General features: G+C 34.5%; 1 protein-coding gene across 2 annotated transcripts in view; it reads left to right on the forward strand.

Moving 5' to 3' along the window:
* phactr3b (phosphatase and actin regulator 3b) overlaps positions 1-22,189 on the forward strand; it is a 70,398-nt gene that overhangs the window by 17,662 nt on the left and 30,547 nt on the right. The window contains exons 1-8 of one of the 2 annotated variants that reach the window (XM_051122976.1): positions 6,624-6,765; positions 15,371-15,532; positions 16,823-16,897; positions 17,071-17,220; positions 18,155-18,376; positions 18,506-18,701; positions 19,620-19,810; positions 21,419-21,572. In XM_051122976.1, coding sequence (XP_050978933.1) covers positions 15,376-15,532; positions 16,823-16,897; positions 17,071-17,220; positions 18,155-18,376; positions 18,506-18,701; positions 19,620-19,810; positions 21,419-21,572 — 1,145 coding nt within the window. In that variant the 5' untranslated portion in view covers positions 6,624-6,765; positions 15,371-15,375. Of the gene's footprint in view, positions 1-6,623; positions 6,766-15,370; positions 15,533-16,822; positions 16,898-17,070; positions 17,221-18,154; positions 18,377-18,505; positions 18,702-19,619; positions 19,811-21,418; positions 21,573-22,189 lie in introns of those variants that run through there. The other variant, XM_051122975.1, reaches the window with a different exon arrangement.

Raw genomic sequence — 22,189 nt, forward strand, 5'->3', positions numbered from 1 at the left:
AGACATCCGCACATCCTCAGGGAGTGTGATTGTTCATTTAGCTGCTGAATAGGTTCTTGCATTATGGTCTCAACAGCAGTTGTTTGCCTCACAGACTGCTTAGATTTAATTACTTTTACTGTAGTGTCAAGTAACTACAGCGTGGTACTTCCTAAATCCTTCTGCAGTCAAAATGTGTTGTATGCACTTCAAGCAAGCTGTGCGGAACTGAGTTTTACGTATTTACAGAAAACACATAACTAATTAGTTCAATGCATATTTTATATATAGTCACAATCAGGTGTTTCAATTATAATACCCCACCCTAAATGCATCTGTGTATTAGTAGTTTGCTGAAGCACAGCACTGCAGTGGCATATAAAGATTTTATAAGTGCAGTTTTGTAACTGCTGTTCTCTTTCTCTCAGAGACATTTGTACAGCACAGGAGAAATGGAGAATGTTTGGCCCTGTGGAAGTGAATGGAGTGGCTGATGCATTAGTCATTAGTCATTCTCAGGCTCACCTCAGACTCAGACGCGGCTGCTGCAAAGCTCACTTTCATACAGCTGGCTACTTTCCCAACCTGTGGCTGTTTTATCCTTCTCAGAGGAATCCCTCATGATCTATCTCATTATCATATATGAGACTACAGAGCCTCTGGTTACTGGTGGCGGCTGAATATGTCTTTTTATTAGCATGGTTTAAGATTTTATGCTTTAAACAATCTTTGAAGACTTTTTTTAAATGTATTACTGTAATCATATAATAAATCAATAATAAAATAAATAGAATATCATTCAGAAATATCACTACTTGATTAAACATTAAGATTATATATTCTACATTACCATTCAAACATTGGGGTTGATAACATTTGTAGTGTTTTAAAGTCAAAAGTCTCCTCTGATCACCAAGGCTGTTTTTACTGGATCAAAAATACAGTCAAAAAAGCTAATATTGTTAAAAATGTTACTACAATGTAAAATAACTATTGTAATATAATGTACAAATTAGGGCTTTCAGTGTAACACGTTAACTAAATTAATTAGTTATGGAAAAGTAACCCGATTAAAATATTTGGTTACACTTTATTTTGATAGTCCACTTTAGACATTCTACTAACTATAAGTCACTTTGCAACTACATGTCAACTAATTCTCATTAATTTGCAACTACACGTCTACTAACTCTCAGAGCAGACTGTTAGGTTAGGTTTAGGGTTAGCAGAATAGGTTGGCATATACTTGCAAAGTTTAGAAGAGTGTTAGAAGATATTAAGTAGATATTAATACTCTAATGATTAGTTGACATGCAGTTGCAACTTTACTTACTGTTAGTAGAATGTCTTAAGTGGACTATTAAAATAAAGTGTTACCAAATATTTTAACCCTCTCCCAGACATGTACATCATCTTATATTTCATATAGTTGATTGTTGACAAATATGGTGCAGGACAACAACTCCACAAATGCAGGTATGCCCTAAAATTCAAGATATTGGTGCAAAAAAAAAAAAAAAAAGCCCCCTATGTGTTTTGTCTCATATAACATATCACATATCATAGGATATCACACGGGCAGCAAGAACAATATGACAGGAGTGCTGATTTTGTCCCGATCTATCACGATCGTAAATGTGATTTTATACAACAGTTCAGTAAATAAGTTGATATTGTGCTATATTTTAAGCACAGTATTATGTATTTTTGCTCAATTTTGCAGAGAATATATTACCTTTGAAGCCATAGCAGTGGCTTCATTCCTGAATGAATCAGCTGTTTGAATGAATCGAAGACATTTTTAGATTTAGTTTCTTATTTAGAATATCATTTCATTAAAACAAAAAACAAAACAAAACAAAAAATAATAAAAATAAGAAGAAGAATAAAAATAAAAACATTAAAGGGATAGTTCATCAAAAATAATAATAATAATAATAATCTGTCATCGTTTACGCACCCTCGTGTCGTTTCAAACCTTTCTGTTGTGGAACATGAAAGAAGGTATTTTGAAGACTGTACAACCATGACTTACTGAGACAACCATAAATACTGAGATGTTTATCAAATTATCTTCTATTCCATATTATGTTAGGCCGTTGCAGTCTAAATGTTTAGGTGTAGTAAATTCTATTTTGAATCAAATAAAATAATTTTTATTAAACATTATTTTTTGCTGAAGCTACTTTTTGTAATGTCTGTTTGATGCTTTACACAACAATTAAATTATCACAATTAAATTAAATTATCTTCGGGGAGTAATTTCACAGCCAAATTTGATGTGCGATTAATTTGCGATAAATTAGATACTTTTAAATAAATCAAAACATCATGTAATTAATTCAATTAAAAAGTTTAATCAACTGACAGCCCTAGTACAAATGTATTTATTACTGTGATTAGGGCTGAATTTTCAGTATCATTACTCTAGTCTTCTGTGTCATATGCTCAAGAAACATTTTTGATTATTATCAGTGTTGAAAAAAGTTGTGCTGCTTCATATTTTTGTGCAAAATGTGCAAAAGAACAGCATTTATTTGAAAATAAAATCTTTTACAACATTATCAATATCTTTACTGTCACTTTTAATCAATTTAATGCATCCTAGCTGAAAAAAAAACAGTAGTATATCATATGTAATAAGCAAATATATCAGTACACCAATTAATTGTTTGTCGATAACTGTTGTAATGCTACAGTGCTACTGTATACCCTAAAAATTCATTTATTTTCTGTCTCTATCATTAAAAATTTCAATAAGCCTCCCACTCAATAACATAAAGACAAACAAGCTCATATGAGGCTGTAGAGCTAAGCCTGGTAAATGATGCTGGATGACTCAACACTTTCAGATGTACCTACATATAAAAACAAGACCCTTTCTGTTGTGCTGCATTCCTTTAATAGCAATATTTTGTGCTGGAAATGTCTTCCATGGGCACATTCATATGCGTTCTGTTTCTTTGTGCATTGAGTCAATATACTGTCAATATAGGTTTCTGTAAAAAAACACTCCCGTGGAAGTGGCTCAAAGGTCAATCCATGTTTCAAATGGAATGAATTGTTGATTCCAAAAGAAACACAGTCACAGACAGTCCTGTGTGAGTTGAGGCAATTCTTCCATATTCATTCCTTCAGTGTCTAAGACTTGAATTCCCAGGGCCTGAAAGACAGGAAAAGGAAAGCGATTAGAGGCTTGCAGCAATGAACTCAATTCCTATGCATATTTAATGCTAAATGTAAACACTACTGCTGTTGTGTCTGCTGTCAGTTTTGGGCCATAAATATTTTGTATTCTATTCGGTCAAAGTGCAGTTTTAGCACAGTGAAAAATCAATCATAAAGCACTTTGCAGTTCTGTGACAGTGGATACGTTCTTTTGTATATGTCTGATGCTTTGATTTTTGCCAAGTATCTACTCTGATGTTGTTGACACCATTCCCATGAGCCCAGAAACTACTGAAGACTTTAAACAGCATTTATGCTTCACCGACCACAATCGATTGTGTTTGTAATACGATATTTCTAAATATCGACTGATCTCCATTACAAGTCCTCAGAGATACTTTCTCTCTTTAATGTGGCGTTACTTACCGCAGTAGTCTCTGAGGGACATTCAGATGCTAGTTAACTTCACTTTATCTTTATCAGTGTTTGTTTTCTTATTAGTTCTAAACAATGTGAAATCAAGAAGAAAATTTGATTCTGAGGTTCTGTCACAACAAACATTTGAATAAAACGATCAGTTTAGAGGAGTCATGTTCCATGGGACTCCCATTATGTGGCAATTATGGACACAAATCAATGTGATGAAACATTTAAAAAATTGGACCACAACTAATCAATTTTACATCATGACCTAGTTCGTGTTGCCAATTTGTTAAATGAAGCTCATGAAGAGATTGAAGTAAACAAACCTCTTGACATTTTCCTGTACGCCATCAGCCTCTCATCTGCTCTCTTGAATGTTGAACATACTGTTATTTGCTATAATAATGTAACTGTGTTGGTGACGTTATGATGGTCATTTAAAGGGACAGTTGGATACCCAAAATGAAAACTGATGATGAATCATTTACAGATGATTAGCTGAATGTTCAGGCAGACAAGCCAGATTTCTAAGTTTCTAATCTTAAAAAATGCCATAATCTCTGTTTAGAATGATTCCTTTCTCAGCAGTAATTCAGGGAGTCATATGACATGTGTCCATCAGCACGTTCTCAATAGCGTTAGTGTGATGTAAACAAGCAATCTTGGCATTGAGGAGCTGCAGCTGACATCTGAGTGTGAAATAAAGCAATTCATGCTTTTAGAATTAATCCTATGTGACTCCAGATGTGTAATGAAAGAGAAACGATCTAAAATGCTTTCAAAATACCCAGAGAAAGAGCTGCTGAGTGTTACTTAGTACAGTGAACTCACATGCTTTTGACTGCATTATGGATTATAAGATGTGACGTTAGTGTCCCATCTAAACCAACATTTTTGTCTTGTCTTTTTGTATATTTAAATATTTTTATTACATGGCTCTGTGGAATACTCAATTCTGATTGGTCATTCACATGCACATGCACATTCCAAGGTATGTTATTCCTTGATAACAACTGGTAAAAACTAAAAACACAAGCTCTGCAGTTGGGTAACTGCAGTCGGCGCTATTGCCTTGCTGGGAACAGCTTTTTAAAATATTAAAATATCAATTCAATATTATGTGTACAATTATTTAATTATGTCATCTGAGTATCGCAGACTCGTGTAATAAGTACTATGATTGCATTGTATCGCGTAAATGTCCATCTAGTTTGAACTTGCTTTCTTCACGGAAGCTTTGCGTACAAATATTTAAACTCAGATCAATGTTTCTCTTTTTAGGTGAACTGTTCCTTTAATGGCAGATTGCTTTTGTGACAACTTACCCCATAAATTGTATATATATATATATATATTTTTTTTTTTTGGTAGCCAAAACTTTAAGGAATGGCTACCAAATGGCTAAAAAATGGCTTTAAAAGATAAAGATGCCTTGACAAATACTGTACCATAGACTGAGTTCCACTTCACGTCAGGCTGCTGATAAGCCTGTCGGGCTTTATTCTGCGATAACAACCGGTTGGATGTACATTATCCTCAGAGCTGGGTAGATTACTTACAAATTGTAATCCGTTACTGATTCCAAATTACATGACAAAAAATGTAGTTAGTAATATAATTCATTACCTCACACATTTAGGTAATATAATCAGTTATATAATTACTTTTAAATTACTTTTACTTTTAAATTACTTTTAAAAATACAAAAAGGAGGAAACACATTTACGAACACGAAGTGCATTAAACCTTACATTATGTCAAGGTTTCCCAAACTGGTGTTCATGAAAGAACTGCAGGGGGTTTATGAGTTTAATTGAAGGTTTACATTAAATAGTTAAAAAACAAATAGAGTACAAGTCTTAAAGAGTCAAGTATGTGTGTTTTTTGTCTGATCTTTATGTGAATGTTCACAAAACTTTAAAAATTTCTGTATATAATGTATAATGTATATAATCAGTAGACTTTTTTTAGAAATGAAAATGTAAAAGATGAATTATAGGGAGAATTAATAAATTAAGAATTATTTATTTATATTATGTAAATAATATGTAATCATGTAATCCATAAAAACATAGTCTGATTACGAGTGTTTTAAAATGTAATATAATCTAGTTACAAATACTTAATGTTTGGAATTTGATTACGTGTAGTCAGTTACTACCCAGCTCTGATTATCCCTTACTTAAATAATTGTAATTTTTGCAAAAATACACAAAGTGGCTTCAGAAGACTATATAGTGCACAGATCTTATGGACTGCTTTTTATAATACTTTAATGCAAGAATTTAACCACATATTTAATTGTATTTTATTATATTGAAATGTTAGCACATTCTTCTTCTTCTTCTTCTTCAAAAAAATAAAAAATAAAATAAAATAAATAAATAAAATAAAATAAAATAAAATAAAATAAAATAAAATAAAATAAAATAAAATAAAATAAAAAATTCAGGAAAATTTCCAAAAGTTTCTTCTTCTTTTGTGACAATTTACCCCATATATTGTGGTTTATTTATTTATTTGTTTATTTGTTTGTTTGTTTTTGGTAGCCAAAACATAAAGGAATGTGCCAAAAATGGCTTTAAAAAGTAAAGATGCCTTGACAAATACTGTAAGATAGACTGAGTACAGCCGTAATATTGTGAATATTTATCCTCTCATGCAAGTTTGAACTATCAGCATCTGTTTGCACATTCACATCAACATCCTATCTTTGTGAGAAAGATTTTCAGCATGTAGGTCACATTCTTGCAAAGATATGTGAGTGTGTATTTGGAGAGTATGTTTTTTCGCACTCTTTTATTGTGGATAGGTCTTTTTCTAATCGTGATTCTATATTGCTAGCAGAATAAAGGCTTGGAAAATATTGCTTTCACGGATGACATTGAAAATGAAAGGGTCTTTCGCTTTCGTGGTGCTGCCTGCGGGTTACTTTAGGGCGCGGGATGATGCTGCGCGCACGTGAGTGATTCTGCTGACGGAGCGCTGCGGGAATCACGCTTCCCATCAATGATAAGGAATTTTTTGTTGTGTTCATGGAAGAAGGGGAGATTCAAAGTCCAGCTGTCGTTGTTCTCACACATTTTGATCGTGACACAGACACACCACGCCTAAATACTCCACCGTGAGGTGTTCAGTGAAACGGCAGCCCGTGCTGAACTCTTGAGCGTCTGCGGGACGTTACTGAAATTACGCGTAAGTGCGTTTATTATGGAACATCTATCGATTTCGTCTTGATTTGTTTGTTATGCGTGAGGAAAAGCATGTTGTTTTTTTAGAGAGTTACTGACTAAGCTTGAATGTAGTGTGAAGTAGCATTTTAAATATGTTTACTCTCAAATGTTCCGAATTTACACATTATTTGCACCAAAAGCGTAATTGATGCTAAAATAGACGCGTTTGAAAAGCAACTTGCAGTATTTATTTTTAACCATTCAGACATTCATCAAGAGGCTACTTCCAAAATACCCGTACCTTGTTAGCTTAATGTAGCCTAAATAACAATAAATTAACACGGGATTTACTTTAAACTGTTTAGAGCATCATTATGTTATGTAATTTTAATGCATTAATGCATGTGGTAGCCAACCAAAGGGAGTTTTTTTTTTTTTTTTTTTTTTTTTTCCTTTTAATTTTTAATTCTTTAAACTTGATCTGGAAAGCATCTGCTGTGTACAAACATCTGACCGACGTCTGTAAGATGTGAGTTTTACATGCATTCTAAATAAATCATAAACATCTTAAAGATATCTAATAGACGTCTGGAAATGTCCTATAGACGTATTGCAGATGAGCAAAAAATACGTCTTCCAGATGTAAATGCAGACGTCAGATAGACATCTCTGTGATGTATGTATGCATTCACGGTATAATTTGGCTACTTTTGGATTACCTTTAGATTGCTTTTGACCTAATTTGTTTAGCACATTTATTTAAGTATGACTTGTTTCATATTGGTATAAAAATACAAAGAGTAATGAAATATATTCCATGAATATATGTTTGTTGTTATTAACAACATGAAGTGCATTGAACATTACATTACACTAAGGTTTGTGAGTTTAATGAAAAATGAGGAATTACGGAGAATCAGTAAATTATTAGTCATTTATTGCTATTGTGTGAATAATATGTATAAACATGTAATCAATAAAAAAGTAACTGATTACAAGTATTTTAAAATGTAATTTAATTTAATGACTTAATTTGTGGAATATGATTACATAATGGACCCTTTTCACAAGCTTGTGATGACGCGTTTCAACGGTCATCATCATCATAAATCCATTTTTATATTTTGATTTTAAAAAATATGTATGTACATTTATAACACTATACATTGCATTATATAACCTTTTCATCAAGTTTGACATTGTTCTGTCTTCTGACTGCAGATATCAGTCTAGCTCAATTTTTTTCCTTTGATTGAAAGTCATGAAAACACTATCGTGTAGTTTTTCTATTGCTATTTGAGCAAATGGGAATGCAAAAAATATATTTGTGGTACTCTCCCATTCACTGCTCTCGAATTTTACCCAACTATGACGACTTCCGCTATGAGAAACCCGGAAATGTGAGAAAGATCCACACAGATTACATGTAATCAGTTACTGCCCAGCTCTGGCTATCAATCAACTAAACTACGCACGTGCATATACATTATGTTCTTGCTTCTTCCATGCAGTAAATGCACATTCATGAATGACATTTTCTAGTGTATTTACCTTTAATGTGGTATGCTCCATTTTGGGTGTTTCTAAAATTACTTTTTTGACTTTCAGGGAGTCACATAGTAATAATCAAGTAATAGGCTAAGTAATGACAGTGTACCGTCAGGTAAAAAAAATGGCTATTCTACACTAATTTTGTCGCAAATTTGAATTAAAAAAACGTTTTTAAATGTTGTTGAAATGTATTGCTTGTTGTCTGTTTTATTCATGGTCTATCTGCAAAAAGAGTACATACCATTGGTGTGGGGTTGGTGAGATGTGTAGGAGATTGAAGCCTTAATTAGGAGGGTGAAAAACCCCACAACCATTATTTCACTCCCTTCTTTCATGGTCAGTGGAAAGACCTGGCAGAGTCTTTTTGTGTTGGCTCATGTTGAAGAACTTCCTATTGATTTATTTCCTCACGGTCTAATAACAGCAGAGATCCGTGCAGATGTTATGAAACACTCAAGCAGCCTATAGAGAGAGTATGGAAAACACCAATCACCTTTATAATTCAGGGAATGCTGTGAGGTGTTTCATCGCGTGGGGTTTACTCATCGATTTTTCCATGCATACATCTTTAAATTTTGATATATGTTTATGAATGAAATGCCCTACATCTCTCCAGTCGCTTCTGAGCAACCCATGATCGATTTTTCAAAACAACATCAAGAAATTATAAATAGAGGGATGCCTGGTGTATGCTCCGTGTTGCTTGACTCCGATTGGCTCTCATGGGTTTCTCGTCGCTCTGCGTGGCAACAGCCTCCCCATCCACCCAGCAACCCCCGTTAGTGATGCTGCGCCTCAGAGGGGCTGCGCTGCAGCATCCGGAGGAGTAGTCATGGCAACGGCGCTCTGACCCTGGGTTGTGCTTTAGCTGCAGTAACTAAAAGGCTTGACCTGGATTCTGCACTGCTGGTTTAGTAAGACATGAACAGCTGACCTGCTTTACATCGTCTGGGCTCTGTCTGACACAACTACAGCGGCATCTTGGAGTAATCTAAGCTACATTGCATCCTCTGCTGTCTATAGAAGCTTAACATGTGATAGCAATACTGCTAAGCTGTTATATAATTGCATTACATTAGTTTGTTGAGGATTATATAAAGAACTGTGTTGAGTTTATACACAAGGTGTGGCATTCAGCATGAATTATGGCAATTTTATCAGGTTTAGTGGCAGTGGAAGCTGTAGTCAGATTTTTTTCTTTTTTTTTTTTTTAACTGGAAGGGGAGTGTGGTCTTTTCCACCACTAATATCACAGTGACACTCCATCCCATCACCCACATGCTGCCATGCTTTACCACATACTGTGATAATATTTAGCTGCACCAGAAAAAAATAAATACATTTAAAAAATTGGATACTGATTTGATGTGTTCTCAGTTGCTAGAACAAATTCACCTTTAGCATAATAAATGCAATAAATGCAATTTTGTCAATGATTCTTTGATATCATCCTTAAAACTATATAAATTGTGTCCTGTTTTGGTTGTATTTAATCACCATAGAGTAGGGGTTCAAAACAAGAAAAATATCTGCCAGTGGGACAAGAAAAATAGTTGTTTTGTCCCTTTGAATTAAGATGATTTTTTTTTCTTACCCCACTAGCAGATATTTGTTCTTGTTTTAAACAAAAATGAACAACATTTTGATAATTGGAAAAAAAAAAAGTCTTAATATCTTAGGCCATTTTGCATTTTAAATAAATATATCTTGATTCAGGGACGTTTAAGTATTTGTGCTAGAAAACAAGTCAAAAATACTAAGAAAGAAAATCATTTTTTTGCAGTGTATAGGTCACCCTTACGGACACACACACTCTTTAAAACATCACTTTTATTCTTGTGACTAACTAAAACACATAGAGTGAAATTTGTATATATAAAGTGTTGCTTGAAAGTTTGTGAACCCTTTAGAATTGTCTATATTTCTGCAATAAATATGACCCAAAAGATCATCAGATTCTCATGCAAATCCTGAAAGTTGACAAAGAGAACTAAGTCAAACAATTGAGACAAAAATATATACTTTGTCATTTATTTTTTTCTGGTTATCTAGTATTACATATCTGTGAGTGGCAAAAGTATGTGAATCTCTAGGATTAGCAGTTAATTTGAAGGCAAAAATAGAGTATATGTGTTTCAATCAATGGGATGACTATAAGGTATCAGTGTGTGCCCTGTTTTATTTAAAGAGCAGGAAACTATCAAGGTCTAGTCATGTTTGTGGAAGTAAACCATGACACAAACAAAGGAGATCTCTGAGGACCTCAGAAAAAGTGTTGTTTCTCATCAGGCTGGAAAAGGCTACAAAGCCATCTCTAAAGAGTTTGGTCTCCACAAATCCACAGTCAGACAGATTATGTACAAATGGAGGAAATTCAAGACCATTGTTACCCTCCCCAGGGTAACAAACAAAGATCACTCCAAAGCAAGATGTGTAATAGTCTGCAAGGTTGCAAATGACCCCAGGGTAACTTCTAAGTAACTAAAGGCCTTTTTCACACTGGCTAATGTTAATGTTCATGAATTCACCATCAGGAGAACAACCATGGTGTGCACTGTTTTCCAAAAAGAATATCACTGTCCTTCTGCAGTTTGCTAAAGATCATATGGACAAGCCAAAGGACTACTGGAGAAAGGTTAAATGGATGGATGAGACAAAAAAAAAGAAAAAAAAAAAAGGGTTAAATGAGAACCGTTATGTTTGGAGAATGGAAAAGACTGCATTCCAGCAACCTTATCCCATCTGCGAAACATGATGGTGGTGGTATCATAGTTTGGATCTGTTTTTCTGCATCTGGGCCAGGGCGGCTTGCCATCATTGATAGAATGATGAATTTTGAGTTATAGTTATTCTAAAAGAAAATGTGAGGATATTTTTATGAGAACTTAATCTCAAGAGAAAGTGGGTCATGCAGCAAGACAATGATTCCAAGCGCACAAGTCGTTCTACCAAAGAATGGTTAAAGAAGAACAAAGTTAATATTGGCTTGTTTGATTGGATTCTCTTCGGCAACGTTTAAGACTTAGGGTTAGGGTTAGGGTGTGATAGTCTGATGATCTTTTGGGTCATGTTTATGTAAAAATATAAAAAATTCTAAAGAGTTCACCACTAAATATGGAATGACCAATATCGATTGTACTGCATGTTAGCTTGTTATTGTGTTTAAGAGCATGATCTATTAAAGACCACAATAAAACTTTACTTCTAATCACAGGTCGAGAGTTGTAGTTCCAACCACATGGAAACAAAGTCAGTAAAATCAAAGACTTTAGATATACAAAGACAGTGCACTTACTTATGAATGGGAGAAAGTGCAACATGCTTCTAAATAAAAGAGACATTTGCCCATTGGTAAAGTCATTGCATCAGTGTAGCTGGCTTTAGAAGCTCCGGTTGCTATAGAAACAATCAGCGTTCTGAGGCATGCGCTTAGGTCTGCACATGCGCATTGGCTGGTCTAGCCTGAACAATAAGCATTTTAATGTTATTTGTGCACATGAGTTGTTGTCAGATTCCTTTGGTGACTTCAAATATGAAATTTACTTAAGCTTATTAACTTAAGCATATTAAACAGGTTTGGAGAATTTTATATTTCTCCATTTAGAGAGATAGGAGTTGCGCTTGCATGACTAAAATAGCTGTTTAAGAGCCGTTTCAAAGATGCTTGCAGAGTGAAGTGACCTTCCTTAAAGGGTAAAAATAACTTGTTGTGACCATAGTTGGTGATGCTTTTGGGAAATACCCTCAGTTCTTTGTCTAGCTTGCTAGTTCCACTGTACTTACGGTGGAACACACCCCAAAATATCAGTGACTTGTAGAGGATTAGTTATAATATAAATGTATTATAGATTAGTTTACATCCATCACTATTTCTTCTGATATAAACAGGTGTTGTTGTGGTTGTTTATTCATTTTTGTACGGTTTTAGGTGTGACAAACGGAAGAAACAGACAGAGATAGAAGCTCTCAGCGCTGCCCACGGTTCATCTGCACTCTTCTTGAGGTGTCAAGTCTCCATCTCAGCCAGACTGTGTAGGAGAGATGCTTCTATTCCTGCTCCGTCGCAGGGTTTGAGCCTCCAGCAGCGCTGCAGAGGCTTGTCGCTGCCTCATTATGCTTGACCCTGTAGCTCTTACTTAAAAGGCCTTGTAGACGCAGCCAAATCATGTGTTTGATGGGGTTCAAGACAGAATAATCCAGTAGCAGCCTGTCTGCTAGATTGACGATTGACATATGGAAGTTGGTGTGGATTGGAAGTTTGTCAGCTGTCAGTGAACCGAGAAACAATAGTAATGACTTGAATTCTGTGGGTAATTTAGGGCTGCCTTTTAAAACGATCAGTTGTTTGTGTGTTGGTGTCTGCACAGGCCATGTGAGTCGTACATAATGCAATGCTTTATGTCCACTGCAGTTTGTCGTAGAACAGGATTCAGCAGTGAATTGGACATCTGCAGTAATTTAAAGAAACTGGTGGCTCTTCATTTGAGTAAAACAGTGGCATGTAGGGCCAACAAAAGCTCTTCTGCACATGGCTGAGCGTAAACTGACCAAGAGCTGTCCGGTTTGAAAAGGACAATAAATAAATAATAAATAAATAAATAATAATAATAAAATAATAATAATAGTAATTTGTGCAGTCTGTGCCTGTATGTCATTATTCACTGAGCTTGCCATATCTTGATCATGTGACTGGTAAGAACCAGTGGCGTTGGAATAATTAGTGTCAAACCTGGTTCCATGTGTTTTCACACAGCATGTTTTTGTTGTTGTTCTTTGAAAAACATTTTCAGTTTTTTATCCTTACACAGTGCTATTGTATGTTTTGAGAAGACTTGGAACATAATGCACTACTTTTGTGGGGGTTTTTTTTATCTTGTTCTAGTAATTTTTTAATTAAAGGGTAAAGAGCAACATAAACATTCTTCACAATTTCTTTTTGTGTACTTTTATCACTTTTCGAACAACATGTGGTTGAGTAAATAACATAACTTTTTAGATTTTAGAGTAACAGATCCATTTCTGGTCATTTTTTTGTGTGTTTTTTAATACATATTTTGGGAATTGAAACTAGTGTTTTGCTTTAGGGGAGATGACCCACCATGCTGTTCCACCTTGGTAAACCAATAGTGTTGGCACAGCAAATGCTCAACCGGTATATCCTAAGATTCAACACAGGCCTTGTTGCTGTACTACAGACACCATTCACTCCCCATGGAATATCATTGGCTCTTACAGGCCGCTTTTGCAGCTGATATTAACAGTTATCTCAGGTGGTCTGATGTCAAGTGGACAATATTAAATACAGGTGTAAACTGGGCTCAGCTAAGTTTTGTGATGCAGTCAGTAGCTATGTTTACATGCCCCAAAATAATGAATCTATAATCAGAGTAATGCCTCAGTCAGACTGAAAAGCCTTCATGTATACACCTCAGTCAATCCAGATGAGCTTGATCTGAATAAAATTTCGATAGAATTTTAACAAACAGTGTCTTTATGTTTTATTTTGTATGTTTTTTGTTACACACTCGCACACACACATATATTTTACATACACCTTGCAGAATCTGCAAACTGTTAATTATTTTACCAAAATAAGACAACTCATACAAAACGCATGTTATTTTTTATTTATTACTGACCTGAATAAGATATTTCACATAAAATATGTTTACATATAGCCCACAAGAGCAAATAGTATAGTTGAATTTATAAATATTAACACGTTCAAAAGTTTACAGACGCTTGATTCTTAATACTGTGTTGTTACCTGAATGATCCACAGCTGTATGTTTGTTTGTTTGTTTTTTGGTTTAGTAATAGTTGTTCATGAGTTCCTTGTTTGTGCTGAACAGTTAAACTGGCCACTGTTCTTCAGAAAAATCCTGTAGGTCCCAAAAATTCTTTGGTTTTTCAGCATTTTTGTGTATTTGAACCCTTTCCAACAATGGCTGTATGACTTTGAGTTCCATCTTTTCACACTGAGGACAACTGAGGGACTCATATGCAACTATTACAGAAGGTTCAAACACTCACTGATGTTTCAGAAGGAAACACAATGCATTAAGAGCTGGGGGGTGGAAACTTTTTGAATTCAAAGATTTTCTGAAATTTTACATAGTACATAGTATCTTGTGTAGCTTCTGAAGGGCAGTACCTAAAAAAAAAAAAAAGAAAAAAAAAAAGATATTTAGCCAAAATAAGAAAAATGTACACATCTTTGTTATGTTCAAAAGTTTACACCCCTGGCTCTTAATGAATCATTTTTCCTTCTGGAGCATCAGTGAAAACACTAAATACAACACAGTATGAAGAATCAAGCGTATGTAAACTTTTGAACAGGTTCAACTACTATTTTCTCTTGTGGACTATTATGTAAACTATCTTATTCAGGCCAGTACATGCATTTTGTAGGAGCCCTCTTATTTTGTTATAATAAACATTTTGCAGATTCTGCAAGGTGTATGTAAACTTTTGACTTCAACTATATATGTGTATATATATACACATATATATACATGTGTGTATATATATATATATATATATATATTTATTTATTTATTTTTTACTTTTTTTTTTTTTACTTGGTTGTCAGTATTGTATACATTGTCTTGTGTGAGTGAATAAATTGACATGAATAATTGCATAATTTACTTGAATTTAATTTACGTAATTTCTTGTTTATGTTGTATAACCTCTCTTGAGTCACCACTTGATGAGTGGTTGTGACATAAACTGGTGTTGACCTGTGTTGACTTTACTAAAAAAGCTCTTCTGACCGATATGTCACCTTTCTTTTTACATTTGTCATCGAAGGAAAATACGGTAGCTCTGATGCCTTTATTGTGGACATTATTGTGGTGACTAATTTTGACTGAAGTTTTGTCTGGAATACATGCAAAGCAAATGCAAATATGTGCACTGCACTGCAACATTTATGTTTCATAAACACTGAACTTTCAGAATTTAAAATCGGACTGGATGTAACTGCATGTTTATATTAGGATTAAACAGTTGGTGCTGAGATTTAGTAGTAGCATTCTTTGAGAATGTTTCTGCTTGTCTGTTTTATGTTGTAGATGTGATGGATCAGCATAGAGCACTTCATTCTGGTTGTCTGGTGTCAGGGGTCCGAACTCCTCCCATCCGCCGCAACAGCAAACTGGCCAGCCTTGGACGCATCTTCAAGCCCTGGAAGTGGAGGAAAAAGAAAAATGAAAAACTAAGACAAGGCTCTACAGGTGATTAAAACTCAGCTGCATCTCAGCTTTCATGCCATTATTAAAATAATTAATTGTAATAATTTTATTTTTAATGTATTTAAATATTCTTTAATGGCTTATATTTTGATTTACCCACATGGAAAGAACCTGTATGAGGATATATGCGCATATATGAAACCTATATGCAGTATATATGCACATATATGATAATATATATGCTGCATATATGCATATACATGCCACATATAGGCAAAATTGAGGTGCATATATGTGCATATACAGGCCATATAGGTCTCCTGTATTGCTTCTTTATATCCACAAAAAAGCCCTGTATGTACATACAAGATATGTCTCCTATATAGCTCATGGCAGGATCTGGTCATTTTAGCTAATATCTCACTTTGGCAACTGTCATACATGATGCCTAGCTCATATTTTCTATTATCAAGGCAATAACTAAGAACTAACTAAAAAAAAAAAAATGCAAAAAACTTGTGTGAACATGTGAAATTGGTATCACATGTAATTGGCATGCTATGGAATTTACCCACACGGAAATAACCTATATAAACATATATGTTTTAATATAGGTTTTGATATAGGTTTTTAATATATGTGACATATATAAAATTGGCCGTTTTCCTATATTATACATATAATATAGGAAAACGGCCAATTTTATATATGTCACATATATTAAAAACCTATATCAAAACCTATATTAAAACATATATGTTTATATAGGTTATTTCCGTGTGGGTATATTAATTGTTTTATTAATAATAATAATAATAACTCAAATAAAAATACATACAATAAAATACATACAATTATAAATTGTTAAAACTAACAAATTCCACAATTACAAAATATTTCTCTGGGTTTACACGTTTCATTTCCAATGAAGTGACATAACTTTTCTGGTCATTTATGATTACAGGGTTTTAATTGTTGTTGTTGTTGTTATTATTATTTACTCACAAGTTTTTTATATTTTATAAAAATGTTTGACATCAATCTTTAGTTGTTATGTTTTTATATATAAAGCTAGACCTTTAATTTTCCAATGTCAAATTGTAGAGTTCCAATGTCAAATTGGTTAAATGTGTTAATGGTGTTAAAAAATTAACATTGTTAAACATTTTTAATGTATCACATGCAATAACAAGTTCATTTTGACAGCCCTAATTTTCATAAATGATTATTAGTATCCCTTCAACACTGCTTGATTTAGAGACTGAAGGATTGTAGTGTTTGTATTTGTGTTCAGTGAGGTCTATATTTAACTCTATCTGATGGCATCTGCAGGGCTGGAGAGGAAAGTGCCCACCAGGCAGAATCGTGACGATCTTGTCAGGAAGGGCCTGGCAGAGGCTGGCATGGGTGAGAAACTGCAACATCAGTCTTTTCAATAGTGCCAAATGCTCCCCGCTATAAACGGTTGTTCACCAGCAGTGAGATCACCTTGTCCTGTTTGACCACCAGGAGAGTTGTGAGGCTTTTATGAGAAAGTGATGACAGCTGTTAAGATTGGTGGCTTTTTCCCATGCTTGCAGAGTCTGGCCTCGCATGTGGGGGGAATACAGACGAGCCAGGAACCCCCACACTGGATGAGTCTGATGGAGAGGAGCACGAGGACGAGCCCATGGCGCCACTGGCCAGCAACACGGAGGATCTTGGATCTGATGAGGACAATCTGTCCACAGGTCAGGACTCTCAAACGGGTGCTTGCATGGTCTTCTGCGAAACAGATGACTAGAGAGTCAAAATGAAATTTAAAAAATTGATGCTATTTATTAATCCACATCCTTGACCTTATTTTCCATTAGTCCACTGAGGAAAAAACTTGGCCATTGTACTCATGGTTCAAAATGTACCCCAAAACCCTGCATTTTCCAAGTTGTAAATAAAACTAATATTATGTTTATATATGTATATATGTTTTACAAGAAAATTCAATTTTAGTCATTCTACTTCAAAATTTGAAGGTTAATTCAGTGTGTAACTTACCATTTCTTTGTGATTATTTAACACATTTATTAGCTATTTTTGAAATCATTTCAAAGAAAGTCATATCATTTTTTCAGTGCAAATCCCAGACAGAAAGCCAACAGCCAAAAGAAAGAAAGAAAGCAAAAAATGCAGAGGAGTAGATCCCTCACAACCCACTGAAAAATTGACATTCAGATCTCACCCCAATTCGGTATGAAATGCCAATCCAGTCATTTCCCATGGATAAAAATGATTTCCGTCTGACATTTTTGTTGTTGTTGTTGAATATTTTGTTTCAGGAATATGACTCATTAGGGAAGTAAAATGGATTACAGATGATGTTTCATGTTGACGACACTGAAAAAAAAAAAAAAAAAAAACTGAAACTGAAAAAACTAAAAAAGTGTTTTCTTTTAAAACATACTCCAGCGACCTTTTATTTATTTATTTATTTATTTTTATATTTAGAACTTTTTTTTACAGCATGTTAGTATACGTTAGATTAGACATATTTTTATGTGATTTTGTAACAAGTCATGACTCATTCAAATGTTGGAAAGGACAAATGTGTTAAGACGACAGAATGAGCAGCGCTGAGTTAGCACTAGGTGGCAGCAGAGATCGCAGAACGCTCTTTTCTCTTTCCAGCTCGAGACGCCACAGAGATGACAGAAACAGAAGGGGAACTTGGGCAAAGTGAGGATGAGGAGAAGCCCTGTGTAGATGCCTTGAGCAGCAGGGCCAGTGTGGGGCTCCCTGAGGCTCCTGAGTGCCACGAGGAGAAAAAAGAAGAGCCACCACTCAGAGAAGTCCACACTCCTCCAGCCAAACTTCCTGTGAAGCTGCTTACTAGACTGGGCAGTCTGGACAGTCAGTATCAAATTTATCAGATACATATATAATAATTGTCTAGATTTGCAGGAGGAGTACTTGTTTTGTGTAACAGTGAAACTAAGTTAGTTACAAGTACAGACATTATTTTTTATACTTGTCCATTAGGTACCCATTCTAATCAGATGCGGCCAGCTCCAGCCACACTGCCCAGAAACTTCACCCTTCCCAAAGATGCCCTGAGGGGCAGGATCTCCACCCCCACTGGCTCCCCCCACTTAGGCGTCATGCACCCTCATCTGCCTCCTAGCTGCATCATCGAAGAACTGCACCGTGCACTGGCCACCAAACACCGGCAGGACAGGTGAGACTCTCAAATGGGACAGTCTTTCAGTAATAATTTATTCAAATCCTATCATTTACTAAAAGCACCATATAACAGTAGTTTGTGAACTGTGTGCTGTGCAATCACACAAAAGGTACACTATTGTTCGGGGTCAGTAAGATATTTTAATGTTTGTAAAAATAAGTCTCTTATGCTCATCAAGACTGCATTTCTTTAATCCAATAATACATAAATATCATTAGAATTAAAATTAACTGTTTTCTATGTGAATATATTGTAAAATGTAATTTGTTCCTGTGATCAAGGCAGAATTTTCAGCAGCATTACTTCAGTCTTCAGTGTGTCACATGATACTTCAGAAATCATCTTATATGATGATTTGCTGCTCAAGAAACATTTCTGATTATTATCAATGTTAAAATGTGTTGCAGAATATTTTAGTTTAAACCATGATTCAGTTTTTTTATGATTCTTTGAATAGAAAGCTCAAAAGAATAGCATTTATTCAAATAATATATTTTTTTGTAAAATTATAAATATTTGTGGAGTAACATTTGATCAATTTAATGCATCCTCGCTGAAAAAAAAAAAAAAAAAATAAAGCATTAATCTTCTTGAACAACAACAAAACATTCTGACCCCAAACTGTTTAATATTATGTGTCATTTTGCATTAAAAATCTTCCTTTCTTAACTGTAATTTATACATGTGGTCATATAATGATGGCACCTTGCCATTATACAATGCATCACACCATTTTTGACATCATTGGCTGTTAACTGGATTTTCATATATCACATTTTTGGTGAAATATTCTTGTAGTGTGACTTTTCAGGTATAAACATGATATATTTAACCTTATTTAGCCCAGTACTGAGGTCAAAGACAGTCTGAGAGATGCATCCAGTTTTACATGCACTTCTATGCTTTGTGTAGCTTTCATGGTAAGGAGGTCCGTAGTTCACCCAGACGGCGCTCAGATGGACGGCTGTCCCGCACCGCCAGCACTGAGAATGAGCAGAGCTCAGAGGTGGAGAACAAAAAAGAGGCTGAAGAGAACAAGGAGAACATGCGTCTGGATGAATACTACAGTGACCAAGACAGCTGGAATGAGTCCGTCATCTCTGGTCTGTTTCTTTGTGCTGATTAGAATCTTTTTTAGATTAGCTAGTTGATAGTAATTGCAAAGTATCTATTTAACAAAACAAAAATGTCTAAAAATGGCAGACTATCAGACTATTACTAATGCTTACACTTAGAGTTTTCATTTTTTTTTCTAATACATACATATATATATATATATATATATATATATATATATAGTTGTGCTCAAAATTATTCATACCCTTAGTAAATATGATCAAAGAAGGCTGTGAAAATAAGTCCACATGATTTATCCATTTGATTTCATATTCATTCGCTAGACACTGCTGGAACTTCAAACGGGACTGGATTCTATGGTCAGATGAAGCTAAAAAATGAGCTTTTTAACAGCAAACACTCAAGATTTTGGTGCACACAGGGATAAAAAGTACCCACTGTGTACAAAGATACTGCTGTATCTTTAATGTTGTGGGCCTATTTTTCTGCCAGAGATCCTGGATATCTTGTTCAGATAGATGGCATTATGGATTTTAACTGATACCAACACATTAAAAATATAAAAACTAAATGTCCCTGCTAGAAATCTTATAACGGGCTGTGGTTGGATCTTCCAACAGGACAATGATCCACAAACAAAGGGTATGATTAATTGTGGCCAGTGTGTATTAGAGAAAAACTTTTTTTTTTTTTTTTTGAGATTTCTCTCCCATTTTAAATTATGGGTGTGAATAATTTTGAGCACAACTGTACAAGTACTTATTTGTCATTTTTATTCCAGCTTTAATGTAATTACCGTAAATTTGTAATCGTTTTAGTTTTAGTTAACAATAACAGCACTTTTTGAGTTTTTTTCCTACAGTGTTTTGTGCTAAAAACCCACTTGCACTACAATAACATCCTGGCAAACACCCAGTCACAGTGGCAGTCATAGCAAGCAAGCACCACTCACATTTTATTTAGAAAATCTAAATTTAGTAAATTGGTATCTAAATACCTGTTAATAATGCTGAAGTACTTGGACATTTTGTTGCAGAATGCTCCTCATGCCAGAAATGAAGAGGCTTTTCTTTTCCTAGACTTGATTTATCAGCAACATCTGGTGTCCTACTTCTAATGCAGTCTGCTGTCATTACATGTGGGCCAGAGAGAGAGAAAGAGGCAGACTGCAAAAACAGAAGGAAAACAGGACTGAATGAAACTGGACAGTGCGCACACCACAACACTAACATTAAAGTGTTTGATCAAATTTGAGGAAGGAAATGACATAAAAAAGATGCCTAAAGCTAATTTCCTGAAAATTAAACAGTAAAATAACATGTTTACAAATTAACTGGGAATTTTACATAAAACATATCAAGTGATTTATTTATTTACCCTGATTTTTTCATAGTTTTCTTAGTTCTGCTGTCTCCTTGATGAACAAGTACTTTCACAAAAACTGTATTTGGAGCAAAATGATTGGTCATAGTGGAAATGCTACTAATTTCTAAAAATTTGACATCATATTGAATCTAAACCTGTTAGTTTTAAAAAGATCTGCCCCTGGATCATGAATGTGCTTGTAGTTGGCCTTTGTTGGTCCATTTGATGATCATAAATGATCATGTCTACATGTATTTGGGTCTGTGCAGGTACACTTCCACGACGAATAAGAAAAGAGCTTCTGGCAGTAAAGCTGCGTAACAGGCCCAGTAAACAGGAACTGGAAGACAGGAACATCTTTCCTGTGCGCAGTGATCAGGAACGCCAGGAGATCCGCCAGCAGATTGAAATGAAACTTGCCAAGTGAGTCTCATTATTCCTTGTCCTTTCATAATGATGCTGTGAAGGTGAATAGTTTCATACACACGTTTCATATACACTACTCTTCAAAGTTTTGGGGTCAGTAAGTTTTGTTGTTGTTGTTGTTTTTTAAAGACACTAATATTTTTACTGAGCAAGGCTGCATTTATTTGATTTAAAGGGGTTCTTTTTAATTTTCTAATCATAGAAAATATGAAGCAGCACTACAGATTTAAATACTGATAATCAGAAATGTTTCTTAAGCAGCAAATTAGCATATTATGATGATTTCTGAAGGATCATGTGACAATGAAGTAATAATGCTAAAAATTCAAGCTTTGATCACAGGAATAAATTACATTTTAACATAGAAGAAAGTTAAATTAAAGTTAAATTATTAAGTTATTAAATTATTAAGTTAAAAAAACTTTAAATTGCTTATTACTTTAAAATACAATATTACTCTTTTTACTGCAGCCTTGGTGAGCAGAAGAGACTTCTTCCAAAAACATAAAAATTATTACAGACCCCAAACTTTCAAATAGTAGCATTGTGACTTGCTTTAGTTTCCTGCATGATCTTACATTAGACACTGAGTGCAGACACAACACAGAAGCAAA

Source organism: Labeo rohita, chromosome 11 (genome assembly GCF_022985175.1).
Source record: "Labeo rohita strain BAU-BD-2019 chromosome 11, IGBB_LRoh.1.0, whole genome shotgun sequence".
Taxonomy (NCBI): domain Eukaryota; kingdom Metazoa; phylum Chordata; class Actinopteri; order Cypriniformes; family Cyprinidae; genus Labeo; species Labeo rohita.